General features: G+C 36.4%; 1 protein-coding gene and 1 pseudogene across 3 annotated transcripts in view; one reads left to right on the top strand and one right to left on the bottom strand.

Annotated features, from left to right (window-relative positions):
- Window positions 1–8,553: 8,553 nt before the first annotated feature.
- Window positions 8,554–9,765, top strand: LOC123806729 (annotated as a pseudogene).
- Window positions 9,766–11,998: 2,233 nt separating this feature from the next.
- The window catches only part of KLHL8 (kelch like family member 8), an 84,912-nt gene continuing 76,072 nt past the window's right edge, over window positions 11,999–20,838 (bottom strand). For 2 of the 3 annotated variants that reach the window (XM_045820330.1, XM_045820329.1), the window contains 4 exons: window positions 18,674–18,842; window positions 18,297–18,456; window positions 15,547–15,748; window positions 11,999–15,318 (listed from right to left, as the gene is read on the bottom strand). In XM_045820330.1, the coding sequence (XP_045676286.1) occupies window positions 15,195–15,318; window positions 15,547–15,748; window positions 18,297–18,456; window positions 18,674–18,842 (655 nt within the window). In that variant the 3' untranslated portion in view covers window positions 11,999–15,194. The remainder of the gene's footprint in view (window positions 15,319–15,546; window positions 15,749–18,296; window positions 18,457–18,673; window positions 18,843–20,838) is intronic. The other variant, XM_045820331.1, reaches the window with a different exon arrangement.

The following is a 20,838-nucleotide window of genomic DNA, read 5'->3' on the forward strand; positions in this document are numbered from 1 at the left end:
TCAATCATGAGTTCACCTCTGGGAAGGGTACAGTTAATGAGGAAAAGGGATGCTGAGCAGTAAAAAAAAAAAAAAAAAGATCCAGTCTATTCACCTTTTTTCTTTTGATTTATATATTCAGGATATTACCCTCTTACTATGTTGTAAATATTTCCAAATTATGTTTCGCTTTTCATTATGGCATTTTTTTTACAGTTTTTTAAGTAGGTCGACTTCTATCAGTGCTTTTGCGGTTTCCGCTTTGGTGTCTTAGGTAGGTAAGGGCTGTTTCCCAGAGACTGTGTGAGTCAGGATCACTACCACTGACAACTCGGAGGTAAGTAGTAATTTCCCAGTCATGTCCTCAGTCTTTTTATAAGCAAGTATTTAGGCACTTTGGAGCCTGAATTATTTAAATAGATACTTGTTCCCTACTTGCCAGGGTTGTTGGGAACATAAAATGTCATAATCCAGGTTCCTTTTAAGCAGAACATTTGGTGGCATTCAGAACCCTCTAGTCAAGTCCAAACGACTTTGAAGCACAATGGGTCTTAGCGGTTTAGTAGCTGTTGCTTTGGTTGTGGTAAGAAAGCTACACCCGTCTTGTACATTTTGTCTTAGAACAGGACCAATTCAGTGTTTGTGGTTTCCCTGTTTAAACTTGGCTGAAAGCAAGACTGTAGTGAGACACCATGGCTCTAATAATAAAGACCTGTGCCCTTCTAATAGACTGGAGGGGCGGCCTTGAAGTACTTCCTAAACAGACGATTCCATTTTCAATTTAAAAGACTGCCTGCCTGCCCCAGATGAGTGCTTTAAATCACCCTTCTCTATAATTGAGACCAGTCTTAACCTCTCATTTACCTTAATTCACGTGTGGGAGGCAGAAAGTATTATGGGCTTATAACTCTACTGCTAAATCTTTCTGTAAATTATCATCTAAACGCAACAGCAGCAACACACACAAACAGGTGTGTGCACACAGGCTTCTACACCTATGGATACTACTGGACATGGAAAACAAATTGTATGCAACTGCATGGGCTGTAGAGAGATGCCTTCAACTGTCCAGCTCCATCTTGGAGGCTTTGAAGAAGCTCCTCCTGCAGGTAGGACTTGGTACCCAGGATCTCAACGGAGGACATTACAAGCATCTCAAAGGAGTAATTACAATTGTGGTGTAATAAACCTTTAAAGAAAATAGCATAAAACAAAAATTTTAAAGTCACGAACCAGGTAAACTCTAAAGGTTAAATTCTCAGCATATCCAAAATAATTAAAATAGGCCACAGACAGCAGTACCCCAGGGTCCTCCCCCAAGTTGGATAGTAGAGGGTTGGAACAAAACTAGCTCAGAAATGTGACTTTGAAGGCTGAATGCCTTGGTCCCAGTGGGGTGTTCGCCACTTTCACCACGCAGTGTCTGGACAACACTATCAATGGGAAGGCAAAGCAACAATAATTTACATTGTGCAAGGCACCTGGATGTCTGGTGCTGTACTTCTGCACCTGTTAACAAAAAGGAGTGGTTAGTATATATGATATCCTAAAGTCTACATAGTAAAAATATTAGCAGTGATGTGTTAAATAAACAGAAACTAAAAAGATCACTTTCAAAATTAAAATCTGGAGAGGGGGGTGCTATGAACATTTGTTGCATTTTTCAAAACAATTTATAACACTTCAAATCTGCAGAACTAGACGGGCAAGTGTACACATCACTGCTTTGTGGCAGTTTTTATGAGAAGACTTAAACAGCGCTGTCCGTTCTGGCAGCAATGGCAGAATCACTGGATTAATCGAAATGTCCACCTATTCCTTAAAAAGCAGTGTTCATCATACCAACATTTAAAAGTTCTACATGTTAAAAATCTTTAATTCCATTTTCCCTCATGTTCAATGCTTATCCTGATTTTGAATCAACTTTCTCCTATCCAAACCTTATACCTCTGGACTGAACCATATTTACAATGGAGTGGAATTACTGTATACCAAAAATGCCCCACAGAAGTGGACGGCTCGGCCTTCTTCCTCTTGCCTCCGTGTGACTGGAGCAGTAAAGCAGCCATGGTCGGGCCCACCCTACGTGCTCTACTATTCAAGCATTGGTGTGTGCATATGGGTACATACACATACAGACAAGTATTTTATAGACATAGGACAGTCAAACTTACTGTTGGGTAAATGCATTGTGCTAGGGCACAGCAAATTAGGAAAACTTCGTGTATGTACATTTTCTCCACTTTCTAAAAAATAAGTGAGATCCTGTTTGAAGCAAAACTTGGAGGTCCTTACTTTAAACCATTAAATATTTGATTCTACTACCTAATTTCCTGAAGCCACATCTCTTTCACTCACCTCTTTTGCACTCTTTAAATCCCTGGCCAGATTCCTTCCTTAGCTCACTTTCTTCAGTTCACTATTTTTAATGTGCACAGTGCTCTCTACTTTCAGCAGAGCCCTGGGAGCCCCGGGGCAGCTGAGACCCATTCTAAATTTTTTACAACTCTCTACGGGCATATTTACAAAGTGTTAGCTAAGAATACCAAAGAGCCACCAGACATACCATTTGTGTGCAATTCATTAAAAAAAATTTACATTCATTCCACTGGTAAGAATTAATTACTCCTCTGGTTCTGGTTTGAAAGGATGTGGTAGGTTTGAGTCAACAAAACTGTCTCTGGGCTTTTCCTCCCCTTCATAGGCATCAGCCACTCCACAGGCATAAGCCCTTATTCCAAAGCTCTAAGGGCAGAAAATGGATGAGATCTGAAACACAGAGGCTTAGTTTTAACTACAGTGCACCTCCAGGGATTAAACGCCGCAGTGAACAAGCCAGCTCCGGAGGATGATTAGCAGAGCTAACACGGAAATTATTACCAGGCCTCCAACTGCACTCTGTGGGCTAAACAATGCAGTCACAACGTGGAACGAATGTAAATCTTAACAAGTTTTAGCTTTAGGCTTCTCATTAGTGCTGTTATCCCCAAATGTAATGTGCAGAATGCACCACTAGAGAGCAACCATTCCTTTAGGGAAAAAATACTGTAGGAAACACATTGATTTAACAATAAGATACCACTTCACACTCAGAAGAGGCTATTGTCACTGAAAAACAATGTATTGGAGAAAAACCTGAAACTTCATAGTGTACTGGTAGGGATATAATATAGTATAGCTGTTGACAGTGGAGAATTGTTAATGGTAGGAAATGGTAACCCTCCCCATTTTTTTTTTAGATGTTATTTATTTTTTGAGAGGGGGAAAGAGAGGGAGAGAAGGCGTTTGTCCTGTCTGGCAATCAAAACAGCGAACTTTCGCTTTCTGGGATGATGCCCAACCCACTGAGCCACAACAGTACTGGCAACCCCACCATTCTTTTAACATTGTTTCTGTAAGTGCTGACTCTTGACTAATATGTAGCTTGCAGGTAAATAGCGTGTGTGCATGAGAGTCCTAGGAACTAACTGTTCAAGAGAGACAGGCTCTGACCTTCAGGCATCCCTGCTTCAGATTTGCTGGCTTCCATCCATGGAGCCAGGATGACTAAACGCAGATGACGCACACTGGACTGCCACTTGCCTCATCAGAATGGACCTTGCTTGTCTGTGCATAGAGAACTTCGCACCCTCCTCCGCTGTTGATCTTTTTGTTCTGTTTCCCTCTCCCTCCTTATAAAAACCTCTGCCTCCACTGAGAAGTGGAGATGGGCTCTGAGACAGTAGTCCCCCACCTTCCAGGTTGCTGGCACCTGAAAATAAAACCACTTTCCTTTACATCGGCACCTGCCTCTCAAGTCTCAGCTTCTATAGCAGCAGGCAGCCAGACCTGTGTTCAGTAACATAGCCACTGTGGATAAGTTTGGTATTTTCTTTAAAAGTTTATTACAATCCAGCTATTCACTTGTATGATCCTACCCAAGAAAAATGGAAACATGCTCACATTAAGACATATTCATGAGCATTCATGGCAGCATTAGGCATAACAGCCAAAAGTGGGAAAGAATCAAAATGACCAACTAGTGAATGGGTAAATAAAATGCGGTTACCCATAGAATGGAATACTGTTCAGCAATAAAAATGTTACAGTATGGGTGAAATGAATCTAAAAACCTGCTAAGTGAAAGCAGCCTGATGTAAAAGACTGTAGATTGTTATTTCACTTACGGAACACCCCGCAAAGGCTGCTTGCCTCTGAGGGGACGCAGGGAGGGCAGAAGTAGAGACTGACTGTAAGGGCTCCTGAGAATTTTGAGGGGATGATGAAAATGTCCCAATGCTGGATTACTGTAATGTTGGCACTAAATCATGAACTGTAAACACAGTGGGTGAATTTTACATAAATTATATGTCAAAATAAAAATGACTTCCAAAAAAGCACACCGAGTACTGCATGAGAAATGAAGTGAAACAGAAGGAAAAGTACAGCGCTGTGTCTGTGTGTAATACAACGCCACTGTGTCATTCAGCCCCGAGCTCTGGTTTCCAGCAGGAAAAATGATCATTGTTTACGGACGAATAGGGAGAAATCAGGAAATTTACGGCCAGGTAAAAATGTTACTACTTTTGGCCAACAGGCAAAACAGAAATTAAAAACAACAGTTGCAAAGTTCCAGGCAATTATTTTCTGAACCTACATCAGTGTATGGGACTCATACTTACAAAAGGGATTTAGTGAACACACCACGTGCCAAGGGACAGGTGTATATAAAGTAACTGATACTTGAGACATTCAGGGCACACATACAAAGTGACTGACACATCTATGCCAAGTAATCTTACATGTGATGAATTATCCTTTCATAAACTAAATTTATTCAAGGCTTCAAGTATGAGAAATATATGGGATCATTCTGTTAAGGTCTACTAAGATAGTCAACAAATAACTCTCACGGAGGGACTTTTAGTGCATAAAAGGTAGGTGAATATTAAGATAAAACTGCCTTCTGGGACCTATAGAATGGCAGTGGCAACATTCTGCTCTGGGGGTTGTGAATGTCCAGATAATGTAAAGGTTGTCCTATCACTGTTAGTTCTCAGATAGATTATAAACAACATTCTTTTTAAATACTGAATTCTCAGTAACAACAAACAAGGAAACATCCCAGGCCAATTTATGTATCAGCTGGAACCTGAGCAGGAGTGGTAAGTAGACAGAAGACCACGGTGGCTCTGAGGACAAAGGCCGTTGTCAACGCTGAGACTGGGAGACCGAGCACTGAACCCTGTCAAGGGAAGGAGTCAAACCCCAGCACTGGGAATTAGGTCAGAGGAGAGCTAACACGTCCCAGGAGCAGTTCCTGGCCTGGAGAAGCAAATGCAAAACCTGTCACAGAGGACGTGCCCAATTTAGAATCTCTGGATTTCTACAGGTTCAACTAAGTATGTGGGTTTACAAAATAATGTCACCAAACTCAGGAAAGAATAGCACCATAAGGAAAAATTCAGAAACAATAAATATAGACTCCTGATGACAAGATACTGGATTTATCAGCCACAGGATATGAAGTATTATGAAAATGCTGAAAGAATGAAAGTGATAAACAAAAAGAAGAGTACATCAAACAACCAAGCTTATGTAAAAAAATGAAATAGAACTTTCAGAAATGAAAACATTGTAATTGAAAACTTCAATAATTAAGAGTAGATTATACAGAAATGAACGTTAGTAAATAGAAAAAGAGAACAGTAATATTCAAATTTTTTCCATGGCAAAAGTTTTCAGAGCAGAAAGCATCACAAATGTAAGAATTACAATGTACACTAGCATGACAAGTACAAAGACACATCCAGGTGGCCTTCTAGTGAAACTACAGACCAGATGAGATCCTAGAAGCAGCAGAGAGAAAAAGGAAACCCCATAGATAAGAGATGACTTGTAATACAAAGGAAACCATGACACCAGAAACAACTTCAAAATATTAAGACAAAACTATAACTGTCTCTAGTAAAACTATCAAGCATAACAATAAGTGCTATGACCTCAAAATGTGTGGGGCAAACTTTAAGCACTCTTACCACACACATCGATATGATGTGAGGTGATGGATGAGTTCATTAACCTGTTTATAGCAATCATTTCACAAATAATTCATGTCAAATCATCACATTTTGCACTTTAACTATATACACTTTTGTCAATTATACTTTAATAAAGCTAAAACATTTTTATAAAAAGTGACAGTAAAATAAAAACATTTTCAGATGTTTTTCTGGTAATTCACCCCATTACCAGATTAAAGTAGAAAAACCATGTTTACTTCAAGATGAAAAAAGGCAACCTCTAAAATTCAACCTCTATTTAAAATTTTCTTGCCCTAATTAAGAATAGCAGAACCTAGGAAGATTCAATATTGTAGAGCTGTCAATAATCCCTAATTAATCTACATATTAAATGTGATTCTATTTTTTTAATCTACTTAAATTGCTCTTTCCCCAACACTTTGACAAACTAATTCTATGTAATGAAAGAGCAAAAGACCAAGACCACTCCTTAAGAAAAATAAGGAGAGAAGACTTGCTCTTCCCTGTGTTAAGACAGGGGTGTCAAACCCATTTTCACTGGGGCCACATCAGCCTCACAGTTGCCTTCAAAAAGCTGAATGCAGTTTTAGGACTGTATAAATGTAACTACTCCTTAACTAGGGGCAAGGAGCTTGGCGCTGCTGCTGGGTAGAAACAAGGTGCTGGGCCAGATAACACAAAGGGGAGAGCTGAATTTGGCCCATGGACCTTGTGTCTGCCACTTGTGTCTTAAAGAGCTTTAATCAAGTTACAGCAATTAAAATAATGTCACTTAGCCCTTTGTTAGACAAACTGATCAATGGAATAGAACAGTAAGTCCAAAAACAGTAAGACATGTTTACTTACGTGGAAATTGGCCATCTAAAGTCCCCAAGGAAAGGATGAATTAGTATAAACAGAATAAAATTGGTTATCTATATAAATTAAATTTTTCTTATCACACACAAATCAATTCCAGGTGGACTAAACACATATGACTTTCTTTTTTTGGTCTCCACATGTTTTTTGTTTTTTGAATTGTATTGATTTTGAGAGAAAAACATACATTGATTGCATTCATTGGTTGATTCTTGCATGTGCCCTGACAGAGGATTGAACCTCCAACCTTGGTGTATCAGGACAATGCTCTAACCAACTGAGCCACCCAGCCAGGGTGGTCTCCATGTGTTTTATTGAAGTATGAAGTCTGTCCAGAAAGTATCAAGTCATGTAATATGAGAGCTATTGAAGATAGAAGAAATGTTGTGCATAGGACGCTGATGCCTCAGTCCCCTTCAACATAGACACTTTGGGACCTCACAAGACTTCTCCCAGCATTTCTTCCACTGTTCAAAACACTCTGTAAAATCCCTTGTGGGAATCACCATCAGCTGTCCCATCATATTTTCCTAAATCTCATTGATGGTCTGAAATCTCTTCCCTTTCAAAAGTGATTTTAGTTGTGGGGAAAGCCAGAAGTTGCAAGGCAACAAATCTGGGCTGCAGTGGGGCTGAGTCACCTGGGTGATTTGATGTTTTACCAAAAACTCTGCACTAGACATGATGCATGAGCAGGCACGTTGGCACAATGAAGCAGCCAATCACCAGTTGCCCACAGCTGTGGCAATTTTCATCATACTCTCTCTCTCAACTGACGAAGAACATTGAGGTAGTTCAATGATCTCTGAACAAGATCATTGTTTGGCCTGGAGGGGTGGACTCATGATGGACAACACCTTCCCAATAAAAAAAACAGTTAACATGGGATTGATTTTGCTGCAACTTTGTTGCACCTTCTTTGGGCGTGGAGAACCAGGTGATTTCCAGTAGGATGACAGACTGTTTCTGGATCACAGCCACAGACCCACAATTCCTCGCAGTTATGACCTTCTTGAGTAAATCTGGCTCATGAGTAGTGGTTTGAATCAAGTCATTAGCAACTGCAGCACAATTCCTTCTATTTTGGTAGCAGAAGCTGCAGAACAAATTTTGCCACAAACACATTTCATGCCAAGACCTTGCATCAAAATCTCAGGCATAGTAGTTTTTGGAATCCCCAGATCAGCTTCTAGTTCTCGCACTGCCAGTCACCAATCTTTGTTGTTTGTAGCCCATACATATTCAACATTCTCAGGTGTTCTGTTTCCTATTTTATGAACTTTGTATAAATTGATTCAGTCATAATGTACTATTCTGTTTCTGGATTGGTGAGATTTCTCTATATTTTGTGTAGTAATACTTCATGTTCTTGATTGCATATTATGCCATTGTATGACCATACTGTAGTGTATTTAAGCATTTTTTTAATATTGAAAGAAAATTCAGTATTATGATTGTTACACACATGCATGCACTTCTATTGAGTATATACTGAGATAAGAATTGCTGCATCACAGGTTCAATTTAAATGGAACTCTTTTTTTTAAAAGATTTTATTTATTTTTAGAGAGGGAAGGGAGGGGGATAGAGAGAAACATCAATGTGCGGTTGCTGGGGGTCATGGCCTGCAACCCAGGCATGTACCCTGGCTGGGAATCGAACCTGCGACACTTTGGTTCGCAGCCCGAGCTCAATCCACTGAGCTATGCCAGCCGGGCACAGGTTCAATTTACAACTTTGACTTTTAGAAGAGATGGTAAGAAATTTCTTAAGACACAAAAAGAACTACATTTGAATATTTTATAATTAACTTTACCAAAACACCAAAATGATAAGCCACAAGCCACAAACTGGACAGATATGTGCAATAAAAATAAATGGAAGTATTAGAATACATTATGAAGAATTCTTAAGTATAAAAATGGAAAAAATACAAAAATAGAAAAATAGACAAAAGACATCAAGAAGTATTTCACAGAAGAAACAGGAATTACTAGTAATCAAGGAAATATATTCAATCAATAAGGAAAAAAATAAAGCCACAATGAAATATAATTTTATACCTGCCAGATTGGCAAGAATTAAGTGTTACAATAGCAAGTGAGTGGTAAACCATAACGTCAACTGGCACACCACTTTGAAAAAAACTTTGTATTATTTATAAAACTGATACAAAGCTAACCAAGCACATACCTACAACTAACTATGCTTACAGGCATATACTCTAAAAACACCCTTGCACACATGTACCAAGAAACTATATGAAATATGATTGTTCATTTTAGTGCTATAAAAGTTAAGAAAAAGAAAACTATATCCAACACAAATTACAGCTTTTCCACCAGGTTCCCCCAACCCCCAAGCTCCACTTAAGCTAGCATAGCCCTCCTCTCCTTCCAGCTGCCAGCAACCTCATCAGCCAGGATGAGATGTTCTCTGATATCTACATCTGGAAGATTACAGTCAGGCTGTGCCTGGAGGGGAGGGGAAGAGGGACAGTGGACAGAGAGTAACATTGATGACTCAGTCATTGGTGGCAATGTCTCCACTGAAGGTCCTGAGGGCAAAGTTTCCGAAAGCACAGCCATCACTGGTGTTGATATTGTCATGAACCATCATCATTTGCAGGAAACAAGCTTCACAAAAAAAGCCTATGAGAAGTACATCAAAGATGACATGAAATCAGTCAAAGGGAAACTTGAAGAGAGACCCGCAAGAGCAAAGCCTTTTATGACAGGGGTACAGAACAAACTGAGCATATCCTTGCTAATTTCAAAACTCCCAGTTCTTGATTGATGAAAACCTGAATTCAGATGGCGTGCTTGCTCTGTGGGAGTACTGTGAAGATGGTGCAACCCCACATATGATTCTCTTTAAGGATGGTTTAAAGAGGGAAAAGAGTTAAGAATCTGGAAATTGGGTCTGTCACCTGTCATTGTAACTGCTGCTTTTCAGCCACACACCAGGACTAGGACAAATGGGACTGATGTTATCTTGAGCTCTTCATTTATTTTGACCTTGACTTGGAGTGGAGGCATCATTTTAAAGAAATGAATGGCATGTAGGTTGTATAAAGATAAAATGCATTAAACTCATTTGAGAGAATGCCTCTTAGTTTAATACATATTTAAATTCATCCTGTATAGAATTCCTGGAGAAGCTAAAGCCTGGTTATACACCGCTACTAAAGCATATGACTGTCTTCAGATAATTTCTACAGTGAAAACAACTCTTGACACTCGAATACAAAAAAACAAGGATCAAAAGTCTTAATTCTGAGTTGAAGTAAAGGGAAAAGAGGCTCACAGAAGAGCCAACATTTGAAGTGGATTTCTTAGACATTTCATTACCTACGAACAGAACTGGAAGAGATTACTATAAGAATAAAAAGAGACTAATACAGTTTGAAAAAAATTACAAAAATAAATCTGTTGAATGAAAAAAGACTAACATATCAGTATAATACTATTTTTATTTATTTATTTTTAGACAGAGGGAAGGGAAGGAGAAAGTGAGGTAGAGAAACATTAATGTGTGGTTGCTCTCACGTGACCCCAACTGGGGACCTGGCCCACAACCTAGGCATGTGTCCTGACTGGGAATTGAACCTGTGACCCTTTGGTTTGCAGGCCCACACTCAATCCACTGAGCTACACCAGCCAGGGCAATACTATTTTTTTTATGAAGCTCATCAACAAAAGTAAACAATATGTAATTTAGGGATATATGTATAACAACTAAAGGAAAAAAAGCAAACTAATGATTGATTCAGGATACTTACCTCTCAGGTAGGGTGGGAATTGGAATTGAGAGGGTGCACTAATGTGGAGTTGATCCTACCAGAAATAGTCTAGTTCTTAGGAAGTAGGTATACGAGTGTTTTAACAGTACACTTGATAATATCCATGTTGCATATATTTATATATGTATCAAATACATACAGAAATATAGTGACCAGTGGCTACCAGAGGCAGCTAGTTGCAGGGAGTAGGTGAAACAGGTGAAGGATAGCAAAGACATAAACTTCCAGTTCTAAGTCCTGGGGATGTTATGTACAGCACTGTGACTATAGTTAGTAATACTGCATTATCTATTTGGAAGTTGCTATGGATGGTGATGGATGTTTAACTGGACTTATGTGGTGACCATTTCACAATACACACATATATCAAATCATTATGCTGTACACCTGAAACTAATATGTCAATTACATCTCAATAAAATAATAGGAAAGTGACAAAAAAGAATATAGTGACCAGAAATATTTTTATACTGCTAAGAAGAGACTGTGAAAAAACAAATCATCTTCCTTTAAAAGTATATAGACTGTCTTGTGAAAGCAGAGTTTCATAGCTGGTTAGGTGGAACAGTTAACTTTTTCAATCATAAAGAACACTGGTCAACCACTGATTAGTTGTGGATCTTGAAATACTTAATGTCTTTGAAACTATTTTTTAAATCAAGATAATAGAAGAGTGATTTGTTAAAACAGCAACAAAAACAACTAGAATTTTTGCATTCAAGTAAAGTTTGCCCTCAAAGAAGCTATATACTTCATTCACTGAAGGTGCTATTGCTCAGGGTAATTTTAGCACTCTTCCACTAAAACTGTTTACTTTTGAAAAAGTTTTTTCCAGTGAAAGAAAATATTCTTTGTGGGTAGATTTCAACTGTGATAAGCATAAAATATCTTGAATCCAGTATGATGAATAAAATACACAGGACCATAACCAAGTTAAGACCCTGCTCAAAATCAACACAACTTTCAAGAGACCAGTTCTCTCAGATGACAAATGGGATCTTCAGGCTGTTTTTTCAAAGAGGAGTTTCAGATAAGTTTTTAACAATGGCAACACAGCTAAACAAAACTGTAGTTTCACTAAGTTACTACCTATAAGGACAACATTCATCTTAATGTATAATGAATCTCATTTCTATACAGTACAAGTCTGCAATTGCTGAAGAAACAGTTGCTAGTGGCTGATTATATCAGTTACCTTTAACCTTTGTAAGGGTAACAAACATCTTCCTATTTTTAGTTAAACAGAAATATCCTTTTTATGAGAAAAATATTGCAGCCAACCTACTAAATTGATTTGTATTTGTGTGATGGAGAAAAAATAATTACAATGCTTTGATAAGATTCATAAAAGTAATCAAACAGAAGTAAAGTTTTATTGACCATATAGAAAGACATTCCTATTTATAATAGATACATGCAATGTAGTTTAATAAATAGCACTGATACGAACCCAACTCTTTGATCTCAGTACTTGATAGTGTACATAATTTATTATTTTGATTTGTTCTCGAGTATTACTACACAAATTTACACATGGTTTTAAGAAAATATTATGTTGAAGTTTTAAGAAAATATTATGTTGAAGTTTTATTGCCACCTGTAAACTCCACATAAAGGGGAAAAGAGACAGAGCCAATGGCATCCCAATTGTAATTTCTTTAAAAGTCTAAGATAAGAAATCACAGAAAACATTCTTAACTGATAAGACATGAATTAGATTCTAAATGCATTCTCTACACAGAGGAAAAGGGAACAAATTTTTCACATTTATCATTTGTGAGAGTAGTTCATGCAATTTCAATAATCTCTTAACTAGACATTTAATAGCATTTTAAGTTCAAAATACATTTGGTAATTAAGAGAATGAATAATAACTCCTCCAAGGAAATACAGAGTTTATTCAAACACTAAAAAATAATCAATTAGTTACACAAAATATAGTGAAATTAGTCAAAAACAATATTGAGTAATTTGTTTTTAAAGTGGCAGTGCAATAATAGTAAAGCAGTGGCTTTAATGACTAATGGGAAAACCACACAAAAGCACCTAGAAATATATCCTGAAGAAATAATATGCAAATTTTCATTTTTTCTTTTTTCCATGTACAATTTCAAAATTTAGCTCTATTTTATATCACTTTTTGATAGGCATTTTAACATCTGAGCTGAAAGTAACAGGCCTCACAATTAAGGAGCCATCTTTTAATATTTCATCTCTTTATACCTATGAACATAATCATCTTTCAACTGCATAATTCCTTTGGCCTGATTCTCATTTCATATCTTAAAGAATATGTGTTTAATAAAGAGATTGTGCATATGATTCCGCTATTTATCTTTTCAACCATTGCCAGGTCCTTCAAGGCTGTGCTTCTGACTGTGCCCACACAATGTGCCAGTCAGCCACATGTTCCGTTGCTTCATGTGACTTCTCTTGTGAGTAGTTCATATTTTATGGGTAGCTGGGGTACCAACTTAGTATGCTAGGTAACTACTGTAAAATAAAAATCACAATTGGAAATGTAACACCTTTATGTTCCTAAATTCTATACACATGACAAATGCAGAAATGTTTAAGAAAAAATATTTTAATCTTAGAAATAAGATCAAAATCCCTTTCACTACCAAATAAATAGAATAAACTGGTAACTACAGCTCGGCAAGCACTGTAATACAAGAACGCCATTAGATATGACAAATACACAGTTGAAACCAGGTTTTGAAACTTATTCTCTACATCCAGCCAGTTGTAGCCAGTCTAGTAAGTACTACAGAGTTAAATGCTCTGGGGATTGACTGAATATGGTTATAGTTATATAAGACAACATTGGGTCAGATCCAGCAATGACATATGGACTTGCTCACAGGCTGAGAGCAAAAAAATGGCATAATTTGGGAAATTTGAAATCTGCTTCATGAAAGACCTTTTTATGCTATGCTGAGCTCTCCTACAATTTTGCCTTTTTTTTTTTTGAGGGTCTATTATACCTAATAGATACTAGCTTTTGTAATGTGGCTTTTTGATCTACTGCATGGACAAGCCCAGGTTATCCTTTAATGAGGACCACCAGAGCTACTAACTAGGCAATGAACTTCAGGGCTGGCTAGACAGGGTTAGTGTTCTTCATTCCCCTGCTTCCCTGTGAACCAGAAGACTGACCAGCAGTGAATTATACTAAATTCTAAGGCATTACTAAAGGAAAATTTAGAAAGGCCTAGCAGAGAAGTATCAAACTGCACTGCAAATACAAAATAGAAAATATTTAATATTCTTCATAAATATTTATAAAAATATATACATATAAAGGGTAGGTCATTTTATAATGCTGGTTAAAACCATGAAAAGCTGTTAAATCAGTAGGTGTACGAATATCCTGACTTCAAATTAATGTACAGAAAGATTTTCAATTAAAGCTCAATAAATATACCAAAGGGGATTAAATAAAACAGGAAAAAAATATTTCTCTGTTTTACAATATCTTTTATTTGTGATGATGGACTTTAATCAGTAAACTACAGTCTATATAAGGTTTCTGTAAAAATGCATTCATTTTCTGATAATAAATTAATACACATTCTGTACAGTTAGAAACACCAGAATGGTGGCAAATAGCAAAATAGGGAGTTCAGAATCAAACAATTAAGTCAAAAAAGAGTGTTGAACATAATTTTAGGTTCCCCTCATTAAGGAGTCACATAAGCTGTACTGTTTTTTCTCAAGGTTTCTTCACTGGGCACCAGAGTAACATCAACTCTAAAGCCTTCCTCTAATATTTACTCTAGTTCAACTTTTGCTTATAATGTAAAAATTCCTTTTTGTAAGAGATGAAAAAATAAAAGTGTATATTCATTCAGGTTGAATTAGTTTAGCTAGGTCTCTTGGTGTCTTAATAAGCCAAACTGAAATTAAGATCTTCTAACACTCCTGTAAGTTTCTGAAAATGCAGCCAAGTGGCATGCAGAAAGAGGACACATTTGTTTCTACTTCTATAAATATCTAAGAAATTGAAAAAGCAACACCTAGAAAAAAGCAAGGCATACATTCATCAGCACCAAATAGAAATGCTCTTTAAAAGGAGGTTTCTTACCTATCCTGATATCCTAGTGTTGATGAATAGGTTCTAATCTGCCCTCTAGGAAAAATCCACTGCCTAAGGTTAATACCTTTAGGCAAAAGAAGATGTAAAACTAAGCAAAAGACTCTGTTTTACATTTTGATTCATCCACTTTTGAAAATGGGGATTTCAACATTTGGCATGACTTTAAACCTTTTTCAGAGCAGGTATGGTTTTAGGTTACAATGTCTTCCTTCCCTACTCAATTATTTGCTACAGTAGGAAGAAACAAATTTAACTTAATTACTAATAATTCTTTACCTACTATTCCAAAAGTTGCACTTAGTCACAATACAGCAGTTCACATTTAAATAAGACTCTAGTAGTAGTTAAAATTGTTCAAAGATGGTCATACAAAATCCGGATCGTCTTTCTTCACTATCAGACAGGACTAAATCGTTGTCGGCTGAAACTCAAATCACATGCAGTCAACCACATTATTGGGCCCGTGACCTACATCTCGAATTTGGCTATTTAAACAGGCACACACAGCTACACCTGCTCCAGCTCTGCAGTGAGACACAGATCCAACTAGCTCCCATCTGAAAAGAAAGAGCAGAAAGAATGTTATCTTGAAACAAAGTATGATTTACTCAAAATATCAACAAGATAAAAATTGCCTATTATGGGACTGGTTTTAAAAGACACCAAGCTTTCTTAGGGAGATAAGATATCCTAAATGTTTTATGTTAACTACATCTAGCAGCATTTTAGCACTGTGAAGTAATCAGTTACTGGAAGATCCCATTAAAGCAGATAACAAAAATTACCTATTCTGCACTGGATCAAATGCTTCTACAGTATTTAAGTATGCATTGCCATTATGACCACCAACTGCAAAGATCTTGCCCATCACTGTTGCGATCCCCACTCCACCCCTGGGAGTGGTAAGTGCTGCTACATAGTCCCACTTGTTGCTTCGAGGGTCATACCGCTCAACTGAACTAAGAGGAGAATTATCATCAAAACCACCTATAGAGAGAAAAATTTTAAAAGCATTACATTTTATAGAAATTAACTGCTAAGCCTCAATTCAACAACTTCAACAAACCTAATCTTTTAAAAACATTTTAGAGAAAAGAGAAAATCCAGAAAAAAAAACCCACCTCAACACCTATCACCACTACTAATTCCTATTAGATATTTTCTACAATTCAAGATAATTGAAATAGTATTTCATTGCAATACAAGCACTTAATCTTAAAGAAGGAAACACTAGAGTCCCTGTATCTAAGAATATAATTAAAGAGAAAAGAAAAAAACAACAGACATTCCTATAATTTTTCCTTAGCTTCCTATGAGCAAGCAAGACAACACTGAGATTCCTCTGTGTGTACATGTGTATATTATATTTTTAAACAGTAAAAAGGCTTGAGAAGAAAATATACTACATTAAGTCATTTGACTCATTTAGATGTAAATTAAAGTTTTCCAACGGTTTCCTTTAATACTATAATTGCCATCATAACTAGAAACAGTAAACTAGGATTGAATTCTTACCAATTTTTGCCAAAACTACATCCTCGTGCTACAATATTGTAGGTGACGACAGTACTCTCTGCAAATCATTCTAACAATGTTACTTATAACATCCCTGAGAGTTAAACATAGACTGTTATTTTAACAGTGCTTGTTTTTTCCTTTATAAGTAAATATCCCTTTTTAGGCTCTATTTCAGTCTACATGAATAACAGTTTTCTTTGGTGACTAACCCTATTTTCCTGAAGACAGGAAGTATTGATATTATGATCAACCTATTTACAAACAAGGTCAGTAAAAAGAATATCAACAGGTAACTTCTCTAATGGCTTTAACTTGATGTAATCAACTTAACTGAGGTAAAATTCAACAAATTTATGTGCATAACTTGACAAATTTTACCAAATGTATCAGCAAATGATAACAACTGTCATCAACACCATGACATAGAACACCTTTTCATTATAATACAGAGTTTAGTTTTAATTATTGTTCATGCTAATGTAAAAGATTAAGTTTTTATTGGTTATATTTTTCATAGCCCTCTTTTGCACTGGCTTCCTATCATTTCCTTGGGTAATGCATATATATAAGAAAGAATTCAAAGCAGAGGAAAGAGGATGCAAACAGCTTGTCAGACATGTGTATAGTTACCTACAAAGCTTTCTTATTCAAAACAATTACATTTGTTTTAAGTAGGATTTGAAGACTTAGAGGGGGTTTTTTAATGTTCAACCTGAGTCAGTTTTATTCTTACCATTTCTGTTCCAGCTATAAGGTTAGATTTAAAAGTAACAGCAACAATGATACTCTTATTGACATAACACATACACAATGCCTATGCTGGACAGGGAGCTGTGAGGTAGCAACCGTGTACTGTAAACTCTGGTTTCTCAAAGACCCAAGTCCAAATTCCAGCTTTGTCACTTGTTTAGGCATATAACTGTAAGTTACTCATCTCTCTGAGACTGACTCCTTCACAGAACTGCTGTGATCAGGCAAGATCTGAAGGTAAATTATGTTATTTCTTCTCTTCTTTAACGCACATGAGCACTGGAAGATTCAGCATTACTTTTATTACTTGCAGATATTTAAATGCTAACAGTATCCCATTCTCTTTTCAAAAACCCTAAGTTATGTAACACCAAACAATTTACATCAACGTAAGTATGACATGTGCTAGTGGCAAACTCTGAATTTGCTTCTTCCTCTGTAAAGGAAGAAATTACTAATCCCAATATAGCTACCTATTCATTGGGTAACTACAAAGCACCAGATGCAGTTGGAGATGCTTAACATATATTACCTCTAATTCTTAAAACAATTTGGAAAGACAGGCATTATTATTCCCATCTTAGTCCTTTAAAGCCTTACTATTGGAAGTGAGTAGACCAGAAGTAGCATCAATTATCACTAGAAAACTGATAAATATACAGAATCTGGGCCCCTCCTATGCAGTTCAACAATACCTCCATATTATTCATATGCATATCAGAGTTTGAGAAAGCACTGCCCTATGGTTCCTTCCAACTCTGCAAGTCACAAATTAATATAATGATGCCAATACCCATTCTGTATAGCTTAAAGTAGTCAACATAATTCTCTTGAGATGCAAAAAACATGTCTTAGATCTTTAAAGATTTTAGCAAAGCACATTCAATTTCTGCCCTTAGATTAAAAAATATGTATCTTATTTAAATGTAATACCTGAGTTTAGATACACTTGCTACTCCATACTAGGATGGAGTTTAGTTTATCCCTTAGTTTAGATACACTTGCTAGGAGTATGGAGTAGCAAGTATATCAAACTTCTCCATGGAGGCAGAAGTTTCAAACATGAAACAGGAAGATATAAACAAAAAAGCATGAATGTCAACTGTAAGAATTCAAAAGCAAACCTTAGGACGGATTCCATTTGAACCTAATGAATGCATTAATGAATCTATTTGAAAGCATTATAATTTGTGTTATTGTGTTCTTTTATAACACTGTTATTGTACACCCTGTAAAAAGTTAGACCAGAGAAATACCATCCACTCACCAACAACATATAAGCAACCGTGGAGCTCACTAACTCCATTGCCTGCTCTTCGTTGACCCATCTCTTTAACTTCTATCCACTTATCCAGATGTGGATCATACCGCTCCACACTAGATAAAGAAGCTACCCCATCGTTGCCACCTACTGCATAAACATGGTTCTAAGAGAAAATAAAAACATATCACATTAGACTTTGAATTTATTTATATATTATCCTGATGGTATACCAGAATCTTGAAAGCAAGCAGCATTTTGTGAAATAATATGGAGTATAATTGATATGTGCACATTGAAAATATGAATATACCAGATCTTTCCTTATTTGGTTAAGAATGTGATACAATCTAATCCAATGAGCAAGTTGCCATATCACTTACTATTAGAGCCACAGAGCCAACTCCTCCGCGGGGAATATTCATTGGTGCGACTGTACTCCACTGATCACATTCTATGTCATATCTCTCCACGTAGTTGAAGCAAGTGTTGTCATCTAACCCTCCAATTGCATAAATTGGGCCTCCTAAGGAGGCCAAGGCAATTCCTCGCCTACAAAGTTGATAAAACACATTTTAGCATCTGGTTTTATTTTCAGAAAACAGGTAGCAAAAAAACAATTGTGCCAATGCAAGTCATTCATGATGTTAAACTTCAACGTGTATTTAGATTTATCAACGCTTCTAAACAGATAGTTACAGTATTGCTAAATGTGCACATCTATGTTAACAGTGCCTCCGGAGTTTTACGATGCATAGTCTATACAGGTTACTTTAAATTTAAATGAAGTAATAAGGTAAAAACCAACAAAATACTATAAATGGAGTCCAAAATATTCAATTAGTAAAACACGGTTGCATAATTGAGAGGCTGATGAATTGAAAGATGATTTATTATGGAGATCAGAAGTCAATGCCATTTCTAAATTCATGTAATTTGCAGAGCATGTTTTGTTGCAGGATTTCATTACATTGCACAAAAGAACAAAAATTTTTATATTACAAATTTTGTATCAAACTGGTTCACTTATACAAGACATTTGTTTCTCTTCTTGGAAAAGAGATTTACCCCATGTTAAATTACTGTAATAATGATCAGAAAAAAAGATCACATAAATTTCTTAAAAAACACATTACAGTAATCAAAAGTTGAACTATTCTAGAACTATTATCTGTCACTGACTTGGTATGTACTTTAGATAAAGTAGTGTATCTTATAAATCTCTCCTACCTTGCTTCTTTATCTGTAACCCATTTGAGACAGGAGAAGGTACAGCTAATATTAATGAGTTAATACAGACAAAGCACTAAGAACAGTGACTGGCCCATATTTAGTGCTATGTATTACCTATTATTGGTGAGGGCAGCAGTTCTACTGAGATTCTAACTCTAAGTTTGCCAAAGCAGTATCCTAGGAAAGAATTCTTAAGGATAATGTTATCATTCATTTTCAGTCACCTTAACCTCTTTTCTCTTGAGTATAAAGAAATGACTCATAAAATATTATGCTTATACAACTATATGCCAAGAAATTTGAAATTCTAGGCGAAATGAACGAATTTCTAGAAAAAATATCTAGAAAAAAAAAACTTCCAAAACTGAATGAAGAGGAAGCAGAAAGTCTGAACAGACCAGTAATAGCTGAAGAAATTGAAGCAGTTATCAAAAAACTCCCGGCACACAAAAGCCCTGGACCAGACGGTTTCACAGGAGAATTCTACAAACCATTTAAGGAAGAGCTAATGCCTATCCTTCACAGACTATTCCAAAAAATCCAAGAAGATGGAAGACTTCCAAGATCTTTTTATGAAGCTAGCATCATCCTAATCCCCAAACCAGATAAATACACAATGAAGAAAGAAACTACAGGCCAATATCATTGATGAACACAGATGCTAAATTCCTGAACAAAACAGTCACAAACCGCATCCAGCAATATATTAAAAAGATCATACACCATGGATCAAGTGGGATTCATCCCAGGGATGCAAGGATGGTACAATATTTGCAAATCAATAAATGTAACACATCACATAAACAAAATGAAAGACAAAAACCACATGATCATATCAATAGATGAGGAAAAAGCATTTGACAGGGTACAGCACCCATTTATGACAAAAACACTCAGCAAAGTGGGTTAGAGGGAGCATTCCTCAACATAATAAAGGCCATATATGAGATACCTACAGCCAATATCATACTCAATGGACAAAAACTAAAAGCTTTCCCACTAAGATCAGGAACAAGACAAGGATGTCCTCTTTCACCACTTCTATTCAACATTGTATTGGAAGTCCTAGCCATAGTAATCAGATAAGAAAAAGAAATAAAATGTATCCAAATTGGAAAGAAGGAAGCAAAACTGTCATTGTTTGGAGATGACATGACAGTGAACACAGAAAATCCTATAGACTCCATCAAAAAATTACTTGACCTAATAAGTGAATTTGGCAAAACAGTGGGATACAAAGTCAATATTCAGCAATCAAAGGCATTTTTGAACACCAACAATGAAATATCTGAAACAGAAATCAGGAAAAAAATCC

Source organism: Phyllostomus hastatus, unplaced genomic scaffold (assembly GCF_019186645.2).
Source record: "Phyllostomus hastatus isolate PE091 unplaced genomic scaffold, TTU_PhHast_1.1 phas_scaffold_39, whole genome shotgun sequence".
NCBI lineage: Eukaryota > Metazoa > Chordata > Mammalia > Chiroptera > Phyllostomidae > Phyllostomus > Phyllostomus hastatus.